Here is a 22,100-nt window from a genome sequence, read left to right on the forward strand (position 1 = left end):
TCATTTGGGCAAATGGGAGTTCTCAAAAAGCAATCATAATTCTTCACACTTTTGGAGTGGATTTCAGCCATAGGCCGTTTGCTTTCACACATGCAAATTAAATTTCCCAACACCTCAGTCCTCTGCTTTCAGTACTCAGCACCTTGCTTTGAGTCCTGACTCTAAAGGCTAAGAGCCTGTCCCCAGGAGGTGGGGACAGCTGCAAGACCATGGAAGGGTTGCCACCGCTAGAAGTGTTCCCTGCTTTTGATTCTATTGTGATGCTCTTTCTCTGAAATGTAACCCAGCAAGTGCCAGCATTTTCATTTCCTGACATGAACTTAGACCAAATTGTTAGCATTACGTCTTGCTTTCATCAAATTTTCACCTCAAGGAGCATGAAGCTTGCATTCCAGGACCCTTGACTCATTAAAGTCAGCCTCATATGCTAATATGTCAAGCATGGTGAATTATCTGTCAAACTGCATTAACCTGTGTCTACCAGTAAAGTATAAAGGTACCTCATTTTGTGTAGATGTCATCTAAGAAGTTTTTTTTGTATCTGTATGCTGAGCAAATAATCCAAGAAGCTGGACTGTAGAAAGAAGAACGAGGCATAAGGATTGGAGGAAGACTCATTAACAACCTATGATATGCAGATGACACAACCTTGCTTGCTGAAAGTCAAGGGGACTTGAAGCACTTATTGATGAAGATCAGAGACTACAGCCTTCAGTATGGATTGCACCTCAACATAAAGAAAACAAAAGTCCTCCAAAAGCACCATCATGATAGATAGGGAAAATATTGAAGTTGTCAAGGATTTCATTTTACTTGGATCCACAATCAACGTCCATGGAAGCAGCAGTCAAGAAATCAAATGACATATTGCATTAGGCATATCTGCTGTAAAAGACCTCTTTAAAGCGTTAAAAAGCAAAGATGTCACTTAGAGGACTAAGGTGCACCTGACCCAAGCCATGATATTTTCAATAGCCTCATACGCATGTGAAAGCTTGGCAGTGAATAAAGAAGACCAAAGAAGAATTGGTGCCTTTGAATTATGGTATTGGCAAAAAAGAAAATACTGACTATACCATGGACTGCCAAAAGAACAAACAGATCTGTCTTGGAAGAAGTACAGCTGAAATGCTTCTTGGAAGCAAGGATGGCAAGACTATGTCTCATGTACTTTGGACATGTTATCCGGAGGGACCAGTCCCTGGAGAAGGACATCATGCCTGGTAAAGTAGAGGATCAGCAAAAAAGAGGAAGACCCTCAACAAGATGGATTGACACAGTGGCTACAACAGTGGGCTCAAGCATTACAATAATTGTGAGGATGGCACAGGACCAGGCAGTGTTTTGTTCTGTTGTATATAGGGTCACTGTGAGTCAGAACTGACTTGATGGCACCTAACAATAATGCTTTTAAACGATGAATCATTGTTTTTTACTCTCTTAAATTAAAATTGAAGTAGCATATCTTGGAGAATACACTTTGCTATTATTTCATCCACCAGAATTTGGGTGTGTGTGTGTGTGTGTGTGTGTGTGTGTAGGTGTGTAGGTGTGTGTGTAGGTGTAGGAGCCTTTGCACAGAATTAAGTACTTTGCTTTATAAGCAACATGCCCTAAGCAAACCACTTTATTCTCTGAATAGGGAGCTATTGACCATTTCGTATATTTTGTTCAGTGCCCTATTCCCCGCTTCTAGAGCATTGACTGAGAACTCGCTCAATAAATATTTGTTGAATGAATGAATACATAATGAAATTTTACTATTGTGTATAAAAGATAACATCAGAGGAAATAGTTCTCCCAGAAAGCCAAATCCTATTCTTTTTACAGAGCCAGCAACTCCCTTGAAAACAAATCTGATACGCAGGTGAGAGCAGACAGCAGTGTCTGAGTTCAGTGGGCGACCTCTGATGGGCAGTGACAGGAAGGAGAGCTTTAATCCTGTCTGTGTCCTTGTCATCAAGGAGGAATCACAGGCCTGAATTAGCTCTCTTGTCTCTTCCTGTATTCGGCCATCATAAAGAGGGCCTCCCCGTGTTTTCAGAGCAATTCTTAACATTTTCTCAAGTCTTGACAAGGAAAAGGCTTTAATTTGGCAGAATATTAAGCTGTTAGTAATAACCCCAGGGGTGTTCCTAACTTTATGCATTTCGATTGTTTATATCTCAAGCTGCTTTGAGTACAAATAATTCATCAGGGTGGGCCAAATTCACAGCTCTTTCCCTGCTGTAGAAAGTCCCCAAACCCTGATTGACAATAAAGAAGTAGAAATTCTGGTAAATAAGTAGATTCAGGATTGAAAAAAAACAAAAAATTTACAGAGAACAAGGAAACTTGATCTTAGTCTGTAGAAAAAGAATCACTTTTATTTAAAGCCTCAGACAGCACTCCTAATGGACTGCAATTGTCTAAACTAATGACTCCGTTCGTTGATTGTTGATAATGCCAGGTGGTTTGTGTTGTTTTTTATACCCCCAAACTGTGGCCGTTATTTTTTAAAATGATTCCACTTGAAATCTATTCATCTTTTGAAAAAGTTGTTAGACATCCCAAGACTCTACTACATTCAGAAACTCACCGTCATTTCTCTATTTCATAAAAGAAATGCCGGAAAGAGCCTCACTTCCTTATGAAATGACTTGTTTCTACTTTATTCAATTCCCATTTTACTTAAAAATGTTTTATGTGATCCCCATGCTTCTGGTACATCCGGAAATTTATCACTTTCTGGGACAGAGGGAGGTTTGTGTAGACGTTTATAAGGCCACAGCCCATTAAAGCACAGTAAGTGCAGGGAAACACCTGGGCCCTTTAAGAAAAAGCCCCATTACAGAAATTTTGCTTGACAGCACTGTGGCTGGCCCCCCCGTAGCTTTGGCTTTATTTTTCATGCAGCTTTGAAGATGTTTGCTAGTATGTGTTAGACCTGACTAGCAAGAGAGAGAAGCCAAAACCTACTAAAATCATGACAGGGCTGTGAGACATTTGCTGAAGAAGGGTGACTGAGGCTCAGGTTAATAGAGGTTCCTGAGGTTCATTGTGGAGCAGGATAGAAAACTGGTGGCCAGCCTAATACCTCTGAATTTTATGTGGCCAGCAGACCTAACATCAACATGTTTTCTTTAGCTAACATAGTGGTGTATTTGTTTTCATTGTAATTTAAATGCATTTAGGAAAGACAGCAGTCTCCTCCTTACCATTCCCTATTACATCTTATCTGGTAGCTTTTCACATTTGTGTTATTGACCGGGCCCCTGAAGGCATTTGAGATTGCAATCCCTAATGTGGAGACTGCAGCCAGTTGTGTCTGTTTTGCATATTAGTTAGATCTTAGAGCAAGGGCTTTGGAATTGGCTCTCCCTTCATGGTCAAAGATGGATACTTTCAGGTATATGTGTTTCCAGGTTGAAATCCAACAGGAATAAGAGAAGAGTCCACCACTCTGATGGCTCAAGCCAAGGACTAAAAATAAAGCCCCCTTGACTTAATGACTTAAGCCAAGTGCCCACTCCTAAAATGTGATCTGGAATAGGAGATGCTTACTGTTTTCAGACAATTAGGGCCCAACCCAACCATATGGCTAGGAAATTACACTTAGAAACAGCAAATGCCCACTATAACAATACATGTACATTTCTTGGGACAGAATATTTTAAATCTAAAACGTCTGGGATGTTCTTAAGGCATGATGCATCTTTATCTACATTTCCAGGTTTTCGATGGCACGTAAAATGCCATGATCCTTTTTGAAATTAAATTTGAGAATAAGAGTACATTCCATACAGAGTCCTAAGGGAACCCCAAACAGCTCATATTTAGAAGCACAATAATATAAACTTTGAGTTGTAAACCCTCAGTTGTGTTGTTGTTGTTTTTTTTCACGTTATGCAGAAGGTTCATAATTTCCTGAAAAAATGGTTGTAAAGATAAAGTTTCCCAACGATAGTGACTACAGGTAGAATTGACTCCAGTGTGCTCCATTTATAATAAAGTAGGAATCATCAAGTTATCTTTGAACCAATTAATAAACCTGAAAGGAAGAAAATACTAAATGCAAACATATCGTTACCTCAGAATCTGTTGAGTTAAATCCACCTGTGTGCCCAGCACCAGCGCCAAGTGCTCCAGGCAGGACTGTAGCCATTACTGTGCTCAGTGCTTCGTGTGCCCGAGGCTCCCTTGGAAAAGACCCCAGGGCAGCACTCTGGCAGCCTGGGATCTCATTCACTACAGACATACTGTGTGACTTTGCACAAGTCGATTAGCCATTTTTTGTCCCTTAGTTACTCATCTGTAGCTAGGGATTTACCTGTATCCATAATAAGATTATATCTGGGAGAATACTGAAGAGCACTGTTCAAATGCAGGGTTTTTTTTTTTTTTGTGATAAATCACTATGTAATGCATTTCTTCCCTCTTTATTTCCCTCTAAATGTTATTTAATTTGTTGTTGAGAATATGCACAGCAGAACATAAACCAACTCAATAGTTTCTGCGTGTACAATTTAGTGGCGTTGATTACATTCTTCGAGTTGTACAACCATTCTCACCCTCCTTTTCTGAGTTGTTCCTCCCTCTTTAACATAAACTCACTGCCCCCTAAGATTCCTATCTAATCTTTTGAGTTGCTGTTACCAATTTGATCCCATATAGATAGTTCCTAAAAGAGCATATGCTCAAGACAGACATTCCTTAGTAGTTAAGCTAAGCTATTGTTCAGTTTTAAACCCTCAGTTTTATTGTTGGGTTGTTTGTTGTACAGTGGGTGGGCATGTAGTTAGTTTGATATATTTCATTTTGAACAAATTCTCTGGTTGTGATCATAGCCCTATTTCCTCAGATTTCTCATTTTTTATTTGTCAACCTAGAAAAAGTAATTTTCACAGTAGGGACCATATCATAGACCATTTTTTCCTGTCACAGGAGTAGTATAGGGGTATATCTGAATACAGTGCCAGCTGTCACAAAGCAAACCCACCTTCTGAAGCAAAGTTATTTAGCTATTAAGTTAGAAGTGGCCTTGATTATAAAAGGACAATGATAGCAGATGTTTCCCTTTTCCCTCTAGTGAAAGCAAGGGAGAAATTCCATTAGCCTATTTAAAAAGGATTAGTAGCAAGAGTCTCTGTCTTAGTAACCAAGTCAAGCCTAGACTCCAATGCCCTCTCCTTTCAGAAGACATCACACAGGTGATTGATTATCTGTCTGAATCTGAGGAGCTGAGATGTTGCAGGTTAATAGAATTCTTAGGGGGAATTTTGGAGATTTTTGTTTGTTTTATTTTTTTTTAATAGAATGCTAAGTGCCATAATTATGAGTCAAAAGATAAAGACCCAAGATCAGCAGTTGCCTAGACGCTAAAGTCCAGCTAGTAACAGAGACATATAATTCTTCCATTGTCCTTTGGAATTGCATTTTGTATTACATGTTGAAAGAGGACTAAGAAGCTCTGAATTTTAATCTGTAAATGATGGCGTGCGCTTTTGAAAGGAAGAAAAGCTTAACAACAGAATTCTTTAAACCACATTGTAAATTGATAATTAAAAAGAAGCAGGGCCATACCTGAGGAGGCAGAATAGATACCCAATCATGTGACAAGAAATGGCTTCCTATCCCTAAATCCCTCCTTCATCAGTTAATTACTATATGCCTGAAACGCCTGCCCTGGTGAGGGTCCTTCTTTTTGGTTAAGGTATTATCTGTAGAAAAATGGCACATATGCTCAGAGAGATAAAATAGTAAAATAAGAAGTACTGTGAGTGAGGAGGCTATTTTAGTTTTATCATTGACTTACTTGATGACACAGTTGTCCTCTCTGGGCCTCAGTTTCCTGACTTTAAAGTAGAGATGGAATTGGGTGAAATAACCTATAAAGTCCTTTCCAACTCTATTTTTGAGGAGAGTGACACATCAACACCAATTAGTTTATTAGATTAACTCACTTTTACAAAGATCTGAAGGGTGTTGAACACAGAACAAGAATGTTTTGTATTTGGAGATTTCAGGGGATCTACATCAGCACTGTTCAATAGAAATATAATGTGAGCCGCATATGTAATTTTAAATTTTGTGTCATCTACATTTAAAATTTTAAGAGAAATAGGTGAAATTAATTAGGTGAAATAAAATATTATTTTATTTACTCCAAGGCATCCAAAATACTATTATTTCAAACATGTAATCAGTGTTTAAAAAAAAAAATGAATAACATAGTTTGCATTCTTTTGTTCATACTGAACCCAAAACCAAAACCCATTGCCATGAAGCCGATTGAGTCTCCAAAATCTGCTGTGTATTTTAGATTTATGGAACATCTCAATTCAGACTAGCCACGTTTCATGTGCTCCATTGCTTCATGTGGCTAGTGGCTGCTGTGTTGGACAGGCAGGTATAGACTATGCAGTCTGCTTAAGAATCAGGCAAGGATTGAGTGGCCTGAAAAGAGGGCTTGGTACAGGTTGTGTGTTCAAGAGATGGATGCAGCTATTGTCCCATTGTAGGCTTTGCTGGTTTACAAATGGTATCCATTCTGATTGATCTGTGCCTGTGCTGTATGACTTGTTTAATATTTTGATTATTACCTCTGTAGGGATACAATTGAGAGGAGGCCCATCTAGTTTGAGTAATGTCTGCTGGAGTCCTATAGTGTGCGTTTTAATATCAATAAATTGTGAGATAGGAGCCAACCACATGTGTTTCCCTCAAGAAGAAAGTTCTCATCAAAAAAATGAATTGCCCCCTTTGTTGTTCCCTTAGACTTTTTGGTGAATGACCCTCCCCCATCTACAAGTTAGCTGACTGGATGCTTTCCTGGACTAACTCTGGAATCAAATAAATGAAAGGAGCAATTGTTGTTTTTTGTTTGTTTATTTTTAGCTAGGGTACTTTCTCTGTCTACTACATTAGTTTCCTTCCTACTGTTTTCTAGACCAATCAATATGCTTTTGAGGTGAGGGTTTTAAAAAGCTGTTTGCTTAAGGAAGGACCTGATCTGAGATGCAGAGATTTTTTTGGCAGCAGGATATTGAGCTTCTCTATAATTATGTGTATCTAGTCCAAAATTACTCAATAGACTTATAACAAAAATAAAGGATATTTTCAAAAAATTTTTTCTCTAGAAATGTTACAGAAAAAAAAAAAAAGAAAGAAAAGGAAACACATAAGCAAGCCAAGAGTTGTTTTGCTGTAAGAACTCTTAGTACAGCATACATTATAAGGCTAGAGATTGGTTTCACTCTTGTCATAGACTTTTCCCAGGATCACTTAACACCATAGATGCGGTATTCTCCTTGAGGCTAATGGTAAAAACAAAAGAGTTTCTGTAAAATAAAAGAAGAGTTTTATTCAAATTCAAAGATTTGCAAATTGGGACACACCAAAATCAAAGTTCAAAATGGTGTTCCGAAGAGGGAACATTTTCAGTTTTGCAAAATTCTGTGTACAGAGTTGGGAAAGAGTACAGGGATACATTTGATTAGTTGATACTCAGTATGCTTTGTAAGACTCATTTACACAAGAATTTCTGTTAGCTGGGGCAGTCAACCTTAACCACAGTTTCCTGCATTCCAGAGCTGGTTCCTGCAACAATCTGGATGAGCCACCTCAAGTTATCTTAGTCAAGAGCGCGATCATGGGTCACATACTCTACAAAGCAGAAGTAGGGGCCTAGGACAAAATGGAGTCTAATTCAGACCTGTGTCAGCCATTTTAGTTATGTCGTGTGCCTTAGTTTTAGAGTGCTCTTTCACACTAGGCTCCCAGTCTTTTAGAGAATACTGAGGGTACTGTCAGAGTATGTTTCCTCCCTGGCCTTGAGCAAAATGGTGAAATAAGTAAAATGCATCACAGCTGGTCTTCCCATTTCCTTTCAGTGCCCTTCTCCCTACCTTCTGGTTTACCTTTCCCTCCCAGAAATGAGTATTGTGCCCTCTTCCAAATATCTTGCCCCCGAATAGCTCTCACCTACTTAGAGAATCTGGAAGGTTTAAAGCTGGAAAGCATCCCCACCCCCTCATGCTGCCCATGTGGAACCTGAGACCTGGAAGGAGAGAGTGATTTAGCTAAGGTCTGGTTGTTCAATGTTCCTGACTCCTTGGGTTGGAAGCTGCTTTATCAAAACAGGCTCAAAATTGAATGCAGAGCTGGTAAGACGGTACCTTATGGTGCATCCCACTTAAAGGGACACTTGCACCAGGATTTCAGAAGGTCCAAAACTGCTTCAAGCCACAAAGGAATAAATAAATCTTTGAGATGAAATGTCATGGGAGACCAGTGGGGAAGGTAGGGTAGTTAAAGCAAAGCCTTCCAAGCCTCCCCAAATCCTGTCTCTAAGATTTTCTAGCAAGACTGACCCTATCACTTTATGACTGACATTGGCCTTTTTGGAACTGTGACAGGCCAAGCTGTAGTGAAGAACTCCAGAAACATGCTTCTGAGGAATACCTTGTATGATCTTAGGGGGATTCCAATACAGTCAGAAACGTAATGGAAATATAAACCAAAAGATGAAGAGCATGAGCTGTTGAATGAAAAGCATTGTCATAGCAAGCTAAATTTTGTTTTAGAAGATGTCAATTGCCTAAGAAAGATTTAGTCAGAGGTAAACCTTTATCCCACAAGAGCCAAGTTTGGCCTCTTATCTAGATAGTAGTATTTCTGTAGCTTATTATTACCTGTCTTGGGTAAGTAAACGTTTAACTTCATATCCCTGTGTTTCAGAGGACAATTTTTTTCCCATTTTGCTGAACAGCAAACTTTTAAATCTTAATCCAGTCAGGATGGATTTTCTTTTTTAGTTAATTTTATACTCAGCAATTGTCAAAACCCTCAGACAAGGCTGAGCTTTGTGGAGCCATTGGGAATAGGCATAACCTGCACCCCAGAGCCAGAGCCTTGTGGATGACAGGTTGTGTAGGCTTGCCCCATTTATGGGTTGGAAGGACAATTTGTTTCTTGGGTGTTCCACACACAATCTAGGTGAATTTTGTGGATTTTTACATTAAGAATTTTGAGTTTAATTTTTTAAAAGAGGTGAAAAGTGGGATACTAATACATACTGGACTTATAGAAAGGGTTTTGAGAGCTAGAAAAACAATCAAAGTGTAAAGAATGTGAGAAACAGCAGTGTTGTAAAAATTAGCTCTCAGCAGGTTTCAAAACATTCACCTTAACAACCCAAGTCTCATTCGTCTCTTCCACAAAGATGAGGACGATGCTATACACAGGTGGAGGTACCACCCAGAGATCTGCCTGCTTCATACTCGTAGTCATGGCAACCAGTAGCAGGGCCGGGAGGTGGGGAAGGGTCCACTGAGGGCCATCGGCTCTCAGTTCCTGTCTGAAAGGTCTTCGGGGGAGGACTCTCAGGGGCTGTGAAGTGGGGCTGACTCTGCAAAGAGCCCAAGGCAAGGTGCTATAGGAGCATCCCAGGTGGGAGGCAGGGTCACCAGGGCAGAGACAAATAAAGAAGCACTTTCTACACATCCAGTCCTTTTTGTCTGTATTAGTGTCTAGCTTTTGACCTCTTCTGCTGGTATTACATAAAAGTGAACTTTTTTTAAATTTTAATTAAAGTCACAAAGTTCACTTAGAGAGCAGTAGAGCAGAAAAAGAGACTGAATCAAAAGAGGGGGATTTACATTTTTTTATGTTTTTCCCAGAAAGCCACACATGCAAACTATTCAAACTGAAAATGTGTAGTGTTTGCTGTATTTAGGCGGAGGGTTACTAATGGGTGCTGAAGCCTGAGAAGGGAGTAGTGTAGGGAAAATAACTTACAAAAAAAAATTTTTTTTAACTGTAAGTCCCAGCCTAGTTTTCAGATAAGAACTTAATTGAAAGCTCTGTTTTGGATAGAGTTGCTTTCTTAAGTTAGCAGTAAACCATCTGGCCAAAGAGAAAGGCTCCCCAGTCAATTCTGTCATCAACCCATAGAATGTAAAGTGGAGATGAACATGGTCTTTACTTAAACAAGCAGTTACTTCAAAAGCTGCTTTTTTTTTTTTTTTGGTGGGGGGTGGGGGTTGTTTTGTTTGTTTTGGTTGGTTGGTTTGTTTTCCAGTGGAAATACCGAGGAAGGAAAGGTGTTTTGCTATCCGTGACGTTATTGATTCTCTTCTCATTTTGTTTTAAGGTGGCCTTTTACCTTGCCTGCCTGAGAAAGCGAAATGTCAGAGGGAAATGTATTCAGGTTTGATTGCTAGTGGAAGTGAGGTCTGAATGCAAATGGAGTAGTAAGTGTAAATTGCCACCCAGTTTTATTTTCATTCAGGTTGTTGCTATCGTGTTCATGTATCAGAGGTCAAAAGGAGATAGTATGCCATTAAATGAAATAAAAAATGGTACGCAGGGCTCAGGAGGAAAGAAGCTGCTCAGTCAGATGCATGTAAATGCATAGGTGGATGTGATTTAACTTCTCTTCAAGAGTATCAATCATTAGTGAGGTTTTTACAGCAGGCAATTCACACTGAACACAAGCGGCAGCTTACGTGGACTTAGACACAGCATTTTTTGTTTCACCCCCGGTAGCATTGCTGCTAGTGAAAAGGGATATTTTTTTCTACAGATTTGAGAAGTATTTTTACAGGAAATTGAAAACCAACTTAATAAATATAGCGAAGTATGTACCAGGGGGGTAACAGACTGAAGGACGAACTTTATCTCAGTAGAAAGAGAAGCCGTTAAGCATTTGAGCTATCTTTGGCCCTTGATGGTCACAGAAGGCTTCATGAAAATAATGGAGATAAAGCAATTAAGGGAGACAGCTTGCTAAATGGACAAAGTCCAGGCAAACAATACTCAAATGATTGTTTCTAAAGAGTAGCCACTGGACTTGGATTTGGTAAAATCCCGATTCCAAGTTGTTTTTCTGGTCGTGGCATTAATATTATGTAGTCCTACTGCTAGAAATCTGTTCACAGTGGTGGAGAGTTCCTAAGGAAGGAAGCTGAGCATGCAGCTCTGAGATTATATAGAATTGATCTGAGAATGAATCAGCAGAGACTAAGACAAAATTATATTCCAAATAGTTCCTTTGTTAAGTGACCCAAAGTAGCAAAACTGTCCCTGAGACACGCCTTTTTTTTGCTCAAAGTCTCTTTGCTTTTCTTAATAAAAGACATGGATCTGAAAGGCCTAAATGGAGACTGAGTAATGGTTTGGGAGAATGGATTAAGACCACATTTAGTGGCCATGCCAGCACCTGGTGACCTGACCCAAGACTATTCTTTTATTGCCGCACTGCTTTTCACCGACTCATTTTCTAACATCCTATCTCATTTTCAAGGTGAAACTTGAAACTATGTTTATTCTTGCATAGGGATTACTTTGGGACATGAAATTATATTAATATATCTTTTTTGTTGTTTTGTTATTGTTTCTCCTCTGTTTTTACCATCTGGTTATGAAAATTATTGTCAAAGCAAAAGGATAACACTTCAATATTGTTATTATTTATTTGTTTAGTGCCAACAGAGTCCCTCCTGTATTAGTATTGATGAGGCTAATATTCTCTGAACCAGGGAGCTTCAGGTCTGAAGATAACACTAAAGTGTTTAACCAAGGGTAGATGTGGTGGAAGAATGATTAGGTAACCGTGGAATCCAAATATAAATAAAACGAAGTCCTTATCTTTCTAATGGATGCTTTTGTTAAAAGATAAATTTGAAGACTGTACTCCATGTCACAATGAAATCTGTTAACTATTCAAATGAGGAGGCACCGGAGACCACACGCAGTGGTCCCAGTGTCTCACTTTATTTTTAAGCTCAGAGTGAGTAATAAAAACTGGCCTTCCTGTACTGAGACATAAGAGATGCCCAGAAATAGAAGTCTCTGGTTTCAACCCTGAAAAATATGGCATGAACTACTTGTCTTTTCTCTGTAGAAGCAGAGTGTCAGACCTAAGTAAGGCAGCCTGCGTTGAAGTGGGCTGTGCAGGGTTTGCCGTGCGTAGAGTCTGGACAGTTGCTGTTAGTGAATGTGGACAAGCCTTTGCTAAGTGGTGGCTCATGAGCCTCGGTGAACCACACAGGGTCAGGCCTTACTGTTATTTTGTGGGAAAAACATGAAAATGGTGGAACAACAGAGATTAAAGTGTGTCCCCAGAGGGTCTCAACTTGGGAACTCAGGCATCTACCATCCACACCTATATCCATGTTATTGGTATTTTGCTAGAATTTGCCATACTGAGAATTCGAAATACGAGTAACTTTTCTGCTGGATATGTGAAATTGTATTTCTTTGTTCTTCCCATTCGTACATTCAGCAGGTTTATTCAGTGTGTGCTACGTGTGAGGCACTGTTCTAGGTCCTAGAGATACGTCAGTGGAAAAAACATCCTTACCATCATGCAGTTGTTTCTAATATAGGATGTGGGGGAATAAACAAGACTTTTTAAAAAGTAAAATATAAGCCTGTTAGATGGTAGGACGTGCTAAGGAGAAAAATAAAGCCGTAAAGGGGGGGATGGAGGTGGTTGCAATTTTAGATGGATGGGCAAGGAAGGCCTCAGTGAGGATGTGACATTTGAGTACAGTCCTAAAGAGGGGAAAGAGTAAGCCTTGTGGATTATGGGGGAAGGGCGTTTCAGGCAGAGGCAACATCGAGTCACAAAGGTCCTAGAGCAGGAGTATGCCTGAGTGTCCAAGGACAGCCAGGAAGCGGAGCTGGTGGTTCAGTGACCTGGGGGGTGGGCCTTAAGAGATTAGACCAGAAAAGTGAGGAGAGGGGGATGATAGCACAGGTTCTGTAGGGTTTTATAGGCCATTTTAATGATTTGGGTTGAGAAGGACTGTTAAGGATGAGAAGCCATTGGGGCATTTTGAGCAGAGGTGACATGCTCTGACTTTAACAGATCACCCTGTTTTGAGAAAGGAGTGTGAGTGCAGGGGCAAAGAGGGAAGCAGAGAGATCAGTTAGGAGGCCACTGTAATAGTCCAGGCACAAGATAATGGTGCTTGGTCCAGACTGGAAGTGGTGAAGGTGGTGAGAAATGGTCCGATTCTGAATATATTTTGAAAATAGAGGTAGAGTGGATGTGGGGTATTAGAGAAAGAGAAGAGTCAAGGAGTCAAGCGTTCATTGTCAAATTTCCTTCTTCAAGATTTATGAAGAATCTTCTAGTTTGCTCCCTAAATACTAGAATACCAGTCATTACCTAGAAATGGAAACTGCTTTAAAACTCAAAATTGTGTTTAACTGTTAGAAAAGAAGATCCTGCATGTGGTAGGCATATGGGGAAGGAAATCATGTAACTGGGAGGACTGAAAGAATGTTCTGCAGCGGTCATCGAGATTAAGCAAATGATACAAAACTACCAATGGAAATAATAAAATAGCCATTGACTTAATGTTTATTATGTGACCACAGTGTGGCCCATAGTGGAGTCATATCCATCAATAATTTGTTGACTATTGAGAGAGAACCCTAGCAAAGCTACATTATAGCAAAGCTGATTAATCAAGTATATTTTTAAATAAAATTAAGACATGAGGTACATGTTCAGCCCAACTGGGATTTTTCTGATGATTGAGATCAAGCTGAGTGCTGATCATTTTACCAGTTAAGAAAGATTTTGACTACAAATAACTAAAAACTTGACTTTTTAAACAGTACAAACATTATCTCACTTAAGACTGGAAGTGGGTAATTACTGGCTACTTAATGTTACCATTAAGGGCCTACAATCTTTCTGTATTTCTAATCTGCTATCCTTAACACATTGGCTTTTTTGTTTTCATGCTTTTCACTTCATGATCTCAAAATGGCTGCCATAACCCCAGCTATTTCATCTACTACCTTTTATCAGGATAGCAAAAGCTGCTTTCTTAAAAGTACCCTAGCAGATGCCTACTTACATGCCATTGGCCAAATCTAGGTCATGTGGCCATCCCAAGGGATGCTGGCAAAGAGAAACCAACCAATCATGTTTGATTTAAACCAATAATGATTCTTCACCTGAGGCTGGGCACCTTGACATCCTCAATAAAAATCAGTTTCATTATCATGAAAGAAGAGACTGTTAGGGAGACAGTAAACAGTGACTGCCATAATATCATGCTGACTTCTTTGGTTGAGGTTGACCATTTGGACATTGCTCATCAGGTTGTTGGTCTCTGACATGGTACATCAGATCTTTAAAAAGTGATTTACGTATATACCTCCAGCTTCCTCTTTACCTTTCCTTATATACCAGCTTTAACTTAAAACCTAAATTTTACTGTTGGTCTTGGAAAAAAAGATAGGACTCATGTCCACTCTGAAAGGAAAAAAGGAAAGATGCTTCCAAAGATATCACATGGTTACATAGTTGGGAAGAATATGAACTTCTCACTCTTATCTCCTCCCCATCCCCCAAAAGGAGAAGACAAAGAGAAATCAATAGAGAGGGGACTTCTAAAATTATGTTCATTCCTGTTGATCTTCACAGCTTCATTCAGCGCAATCTTTCTTGGCCTCTGGATAGGGCTGAGTCTGTAATCCCCTGAAAGACATTACTGAACCAAACCCTTTGCCTAGTTCTGAGAAGACTAACGATATCTTTTCCTAAGATATTTTGAAGAGGCGTTTGGTTTGGATTCAGTGAAAACTGGACTCAGAGCTTGGAAAAAGCTGTATTAGTGAGTTTTGAGGCCTCTGTCCCTGTACCTTTGTAACTCAGATGTGGAACACAGCCATTTGGAAGTTCACACACTCACATGCTTCCTTTTCCTTGTTCCTCTTTACAAGAGCCTTGTTTTCTGGCCCCCCTTCTTCCATTTTCTTGCTTTGTCTTTGCTTCTAATCCGATGACTCATGCCTTGCTACTCCTCTGGGCTGTGCCTTTTGTTTATTGATTGGCACATTGATGTAATTTATTTGAGGCAACAGCTTTGCAGCTGGAGCTGTAGAACTCAGTAGAGAAGATGATTTCCTCCATGTATTTTTCAGGTGAATTTCCCCTGTGATACCAGTTTCTTCAAAGATTGGGACAAGGCTGGCCCTATTACCTTCTCACCTTTTGTCACATTTAAGTCATCTAAAAAAAAAAAAAAAAGTCTTTCAGACCCCTTTCATTGTATGAATGCCCCAACTTTGTGAAACAGTATGCTTTACACTGGTTTCTTGAATCTGTTTTTAAACTGTCTTTAGATCATTTTACTAAACCGTGTTCCTGTGAGGAGTAATTCTTTCCTTCATCTTAATCTTGCCACCAAGGTAGTTTAGAGACAGATTAAATAATACATTCCTAGAATGAATAGAACTTTAGAACCAGCATGCCCTTTGCATATCTCCTAGTTGAATCCCCTGATTTCACTGATGCATAAATTGATGTGTAATACTAATGATGTATTTTTTACTAGTAAATATCCTTATTGAACCCTTATGCAGCTTTCTGAGATAATGTTGGGCATGCTGTCCTTTGCTTTACTTTGTTACTTTATTAAACTTGGAATGTTTATCAATTAAAATGTATTGTTTCTAATACATTGTAATACTTTAAGCCACACATAACAATACCTGATGAACAGTAGCTTGACTTATATGGATATTTATTACTCATACTTAACAAGATCTCTGGGGGTCATGGGGAGTCTTAGAGATAGATCCCGCACATTATGTTATCTAAGACCCAGGCTCTTTCTGTCTTTCCACTTCTCAGGTCTATCATGTTGTCCTCATGTGTTCATGTTTGCTGCCCCTTGTCACAGGGTGACAGCTTCAGGCATCACATCCATGTCAAGGAAGGAATAAGAGTGAGGGGCTAGCACCAATGACCTCCTTCTAAAATCTGTCCCTTTTAATAGAAAGCACATTCTGTATCCCAGAAGCACCCCCAACAGATGGACCAGAACATCACATGACCCATTCTAGCTGCAAGAGAGGTTGGGAAAGAAAAGATCTGGGGTTTTATTAGCCTTGTAGCAGCAGGTGGCATAGGAAAAGAGGGGTTTGACAGCAGTTTTTGGGTGCCACCCAGCAGTGTCTGTGAGAATTTTTTGTTGTTTGTTGCCATTGTAGGTATCATAAAATGTATATTCATTCATATGTCTATATTTTCATATATAAAGAAAAATATAGAAATATATATATATTTTCATATCTAGAGATATAGTTTAAAAGCATGAGTTCTTGAGTCAGATTGCCTGGGTTCAAATTTCAGCTTTACTTCTTGCTAATTCTCTGACTTTGAACTTCTCTGTGCTTCCATTTCCTTAACTGTAAACCAAGCATGATTGTTGTAAGAATAACCTGGAGCAAGCCTGTGGGTGCTAAATAAATGACAGCGTTATCAGCAACCCCAAGGCCTGGCACCTCCACTTTGATACTGACCAAATCCAGAACCAACTAAATGAGTTTTTTTTCCTTTTATGAACAAAACAACTTGAAAGAGTCGCACTTCACAATTACTAACCTAAAACTGAGATATACCAAACTCCAGTCTGACCAGAAAAATCCTTAAAAGATTTATAGTCATAACAAAATCTGCCTGTGTTTATTGGGACTATTTATAACTGATGTGTTCTTTTGTTCAGAAATAAAACACTTTAGACCTTCTTTAAATCCTTCATGTGTTGAGGCAGTATAGTGAAAGATTTATTTTGACTAAAATCTACCAAATCAAGAATCTTGAGACCCTTCTATAGTTTTCAGTATGTATACAATGGTTCTATATACTGACTTTAAGTTACATGAACTAAGAAAGAAAAAAAAAGAAAATCAACCAGCACCAATTAGGGCTAGAGACGAGAAAAAAGACATCTACAGTGTTGTTCTCAATTATTCTTATAAAAAGATATCCAGACACAACAAGAGAGAGACAGAGAATCAAGGAGATGTTTGAAGCATAGTAAGTATTCAATAAATATTTGATGATGAAATTGACTTTGTTGAACGAGAAGGGCATTGGAAACTAATTTGAATTTCTGTAAGAAACCATAGTAAGCAACTCGAGAACTGGGCAGTCGTAGCAGGAAAACAATGGAGAGAAATCCAGGGCAGCTTCTAGAAAGTGTTGAGGTCTTGTAGTGGACTGGAGAGTAATTTCATCATGGAGCTATCGCTCAAACTAAGTCTTTGTAGAGCTACAGGAAGTAGGAAAGAGTAAACAATATGCAAGCCAGGCTGAAGTGAGGTCTAGATCAAGTGGGAGAGCCACCCAAATGCCCAGAACCAGAGATTACAGCTCCTCCAACTTAGACCTTTCCTTGCCAATAACTCCTCGTTGACATTCCTTTGGAAGGCAGAATATATGAGAACTAAATTCTAACGTAATTGCTTATTTAAATGAATGAATTAATCAGTAAACCAGTCCATCTCCGATAGCTGTTACCTCTCATGTGCCCAGTAAGTACCCAAGTAATTTGTCACTTTGGGGAACGAAGTTGAGTCTTCAGCAGCCCGTCACACTCTCCAGGTTGTTAACACAAGGAGGTGTGTTACACATTTGCATTTGTGAAGCCTTCATTGACTCTCATTCTTCTCTTTCTCTCTCCAGAAAACTCGTTATGACATTTATGTTAGCATTCTAAAAGAAGGTGGCCAGGAGCTTCTGAGTAACAGTGAAAGTGAGGGAGCTGGACTGAAGAAGTCGCATTCGAGTCCTTCACTGAATCCAGATTCATCGCCAGTCACTGCCAAGATCAAGCGTAACGTGTCAGAGAGGAAGGATCACCGACCAGAAACACCAGGCATTAAGCAGAAGGTTACTTAGAATCTACCGGTGGCCAGGAAGTGCTGGTCATGGAGCAAAATAGGGTTTTTCAAGATCTTTCTGGTAATCTGTGGATATATTAAAAAAAAAAAAGTCTGTGACTAAATGGTGCATTAGTAACAATTTCTATTGTATATTTGTTAGTTTCTGTACAGATGGTCTCTGCTCTTGATTTCTTTGCTTCCATAATTTTTGCTACTTGATAACTAATGCACCTTTTTGTGAGGAGGAGGGCATCGTGATTTCAGAAAGAATTATGTATCCCTTCTCCTTTGATTTTCTCTTGTTTGCACTCTGCTCAGTTGTTTTATGTGTTCTCAAATCAGCTGTTATACTTTTTTTTAAGGTAAAAAATTTCATCCATTGTGAAAGACTTAACTGGACAAACTTTGTAGCATAGTAAATTCTAGCCAGAGTTAATATAAGCCTTTGTATGTGGCATCGTGCCCAGTCACAGACGTGGAATTGAGCACTCACACAGAAGTTCAACTAAGAATTAAGATGCTGGGAACCAAGACTTCCCAATGTGACGCGGCCGTGCGTGCATCTTAACACTTATCATCGAGTTCAGACCCTGCTGGAAGGAGGGAAAGGGGGCATGAAGATCGCAGGGCTGGAGAACTTGGGGAAGCTCAGTAGCTTACTTGAAGAGTGGATTCCATTTCCGCCAAGCAAGGGAAAGAGGACGTGGAGTCATTTTGCCACTGAAAGTTGAGGAGAGATTGGCACCAAGTTACTTTTGTTTTCTCAAAGATAGTCGTAATAACTGCCTTTTAGGGACGTGAGCAGTAGGCAGATGTTTGGTTTACAGGAAATTGTTACCTCACTCCCACAGTGTGGAAACTAGGAATCCAGAATCATCTCTATCCTCGATACCCTTCCATCCAGGAAAAGAAGGGAGTGAAAGTGAAAGTTTAGCCCACTGTGACCTTAGAATTTTCTGATATCCAAACCTTGAAATTCTGTAAACCTAAAACTATAATCTCCAAAATGGCACAACTTCAGAACTAATGGAATCACTTTGAATATTCTTTTCTCTCCTAGAGAAATTTGCTCTAATTCTAATCAGTTTCTTAGTTGAAGGTACTCTGACCAAAGAATCAGCTGCTCTGCGTGAATAGCATGGTTCCCAGTGAATTAGAGAAAGTCCGCTATAAAACCATGGTAGTTGCTAAAGTGGTATATTGTTAGGATGTAGCAACAATTAGTTATAGGATTATTTATTAATATTCTTTCACCTGTAGAAATGCCCATGTTTGCTTAGTGCCCAGAGAAGAGTAACTCTTCTCCCCAAGGTTGTAGCTGCTTGCTTTGTGATAGGTATTTTGCCAGACCTTTGAAAAATTCACTCTAGCCCTCTGCCTTGTTTAGGTAGAGGCAGTGAGTAAATTCATGTTTCAAAACCAGGAAACAAACCAGGTTGTTACCAGTATGGCCCATGTACCTGATTCATTTTTGTAGCTTCTGACTAACGTCAGATGGTTCTAAGGTTTCCATAGAAAGTCATCTTTCTTCCTAGAATCTGAATTATCAGCCTGTTTGTTTTCTGCCTACATATTTATCCTAAGCAGAGGGAAGACAGGTACCTAGACCATGTCATTTATGAGCTTCAATAATTGAAAAATATATATATATATATCCCTGACTGGCTTGAATGTGTTTGCCCATAATATGTGTGTGTGTATGTCTCTATATATAGAATGTTTATGTACATTTCACTTATAGTATCTAATATACATTAAACGGTACCTTGCTACAGTATTTCTGACATTTAGAGTAATCCTGAAATACTTGGTTAACATCAGCTCCACTACAGCATTGTTCCTGTTACATATTACTCACTAATATTATCTCCGTGAACTTTTGGATATGCTAATAGATAATTAGAAGAGAAGGGCACGTTTGAAGCTGTTGTAAACTATGTTGACATAGTTTATCTTTAAAAACAACTTCAAAGGTTTGTTTTGTGAGTCAGGATCCCAGATTGCCCTGGCATGATGTTGTTTTATCTTTAGGGCTTGGGCTAAGAAAGGCTCTCCCATGATGCCTCTGGCAGGTTACTGTCTATTATTATTGCACGTGGCAGCCAAGAGTTTATCCTATGTGAGGAAATGGCCTTCTCTGATTTTAATGGATTCTGAGAGTCTGGCCCATAGCCGGCCACATTTTCTTTTGTGACAATTTTCTTTTCTGTAGTATCTAGTCAGAGAAACTGAAGACGTTTCCACTCACAGCTGCTCTAAGCCTGCTGCCTAATCCACGGTACAGGGGAGTTCTCCTCCTCGTTTTCTTCTGAAGGTACTCCACCCTCCAACCCTTTACCCCCTGCCATTCCTCACCCCTACCTCGGTGCCCAGGAGCCTTGGGATTTCTCACTATGTGGTAAAACGTTATTCCTCTTGACATAAATACACTTAGTATTTATTATAGCAAATCTTGATGCTCATCACAATACCTTGGCGATAGTCATTTTGCAAAATTGACCATAGAAGTGGCCCATATGTAAAACGTTTGAATGTTTCCGAGTTTATTCCCCCATCTCGCGTGCTGGCTTTTACAGAGGGGTCAGGAATTCCTTGTTAGCTATCAAACCCCCTTACTAGCATGCAGGGTCCTTATTTTATTGCTAGGTCATAGGCATTATTTTAGGTGAGCTTTTTTTTTAAAACATCATTTTGCTAATTAAACCAAGCAATACTTCTGTACATTTTAATTAATCTCAGTAAAACCCCAACATATGGGAGAGTTCTCTGGTATAAATGTAGTTCCTAGATTATATATGTAATCTTTTCTGTTGCTCTTAGGTAGAGAGGCTAGAAAGCAGCTGGGCCATTTGCCAGACCCTCTATGCTTCTCAGACTGTTATTCTAATCCAGAAGATGAGGACTGTTTCCTAGTCAGAAGTGACATGAGAGAATTAATTCTGGAAGAGGAAAATCTGACTGACTTTCTAAGGCCAAGCTAGGGTTGGTCTCTTAAGTTTGTATTTTACGTTGTGGCCAAACCACAGAACTTCTGAAGTTAAGGAGGAATTTCCATTGGCCCTTTGCTGCCTAAGCACAATGAACACAGTTTTCTACTGAGTTTGCCCATTGCTCCCTCTATCACATATACAGCTGGGGAAGCTGTTCTGGGTAAGGCAGGGCCTTGTCTTGGCCAGTGAGCTACACCTCTTCTCTGCCTTTGTACCTAATCACAGACAATTGGAAAAAAATCGACCTTAACAAAGTTACTCCATTGTCTTACTATCAAGACCTTCTTGGGTTTGGTTAGTTGCTGGTGGAATTTGAATTTCTTTGGCATTTTTCCTTATAGTCATCAGGTAAGCTTTTTTCAATCTGAATACACAGGAAATTTCTTAGCCATGTAGTTCCAAATCTCTGTAGTTTTGCTATTGTGAACCCGGTTGAGTTTTCAACAAGTTGATAGGCACCTTAACTTCAGCCCTGAACTAATTTCTTCACTTTTCAAATGACAGAATTTTTTTCCAATTGTAAAACTAGCACTGTAAAACAAAGAACCAAAGTGGAGTTCTATAACTTAATTAAAAGTGTAGCCTAGTTTACGAATAATAGTGCTACTTTGGGTTTTAATAGCATCTACTTTTCTTACAGAGCATCTGCTTTTCTTACAGAGCATTCTAAGTGACTCCAGCAGACAAAGATTAGTCACAAGGTAGGCAGATGAGGCTCTGGGCCTACCTTGCTCCCAAGGTTTCTGGCCATCTCTTCTCCCAAACCAGACTACTGATCTGCCCCAAGTCAGCAGATGTCTCTCCACCAGTCTTCTGACAACTTACGTCAGGTCATCCAGGGGACTTTAGAAACTAATGGTTTACCACAAAATAATCCCAACAAATGACAGAGAGGTGCTTTGTTAACTGCTTCTCCTCAGATTCCTTTTTATTCTCTCACTCTAAAACGAAGACTGCAGTCAAAGGTCAATCTCTTTTTGTACCTACAAATACCCAAAACCCAACTGGGTAGCCTTCTGCTTAGAACAATAATTGGCCCATTGCATGCAGAGAAAGTGTCTTCATAGAGAGAATGTCAGTAAATACTTGAATCTGCATGACAGTTTGTTGACTTGAATGCAGCAGCAAGAAAATATTGCAAGTTAAGTAATTGTATATACAATAGGTTTCCTTAAGTCTCTTTGACTCACCCTTTGTAATTTATGTGTATATTTTGTAGTATTGCAGGCTTTTGGAGAGTATTCATACAAATAATATGTCAGATGTAAGGAAAATGCTTTCTGTCACCTGCCTGTGTTATATTTGTGGGTATTTATAGTTGTATGTATGTAGATGCATCAGTGTGTAGATTGTATATCAGTATATGCTACATGTACCTCAAAATTATTTTTGTCTTTAATAACCAGTGTGATATGAAAAGCAAGTAAAAACCTC

General features: G+C 39.3%; 1 protein-coding gene across 1 annotated transcript in view; it reads left to right on the top strand.

Moving 5' to 3' along the window:
• The window catches only part of PSD3 (pleckstrin and Sec7 domain containing 3), a 573,181-nt gene extending 551,087 nt beyond the window's left edge, over positions 1–22,094 (top strand). Inside the window, exon 16 of the mRNA XM_012557204.2 lies at positions 17,477–22,094. Coding sequence (XP_012412658.2) covers positions 17,477–17,692 — 216 coding nt within the window. The 3' untranslated portion in view covers positions 17,693–22,094. The remainder of the gene's footprint in view (positions 1–17,476) is intronic.
• The last annotated feature ends 6 nt before the right edge of the window (positions 22,095–22,100 follow it).

The sequence above is a fragment of the Trichechus manatus genome, unplaced genomic scaffold, assembly GCF_000243295.1.
Source record: "Trichechus manatus latirostris isolate Lorelei unplaced genomic scaffold, TriManLat1.0 scaffold00090, whole genome shotgun sequence".
Classification (NCBI taxonomy): domain Eukaryota; kingdom Metazoa; phylum Chordata; class Mammalia; order Sirenia; family Trichechidae; genus Trichechus; species Trichechus manatus.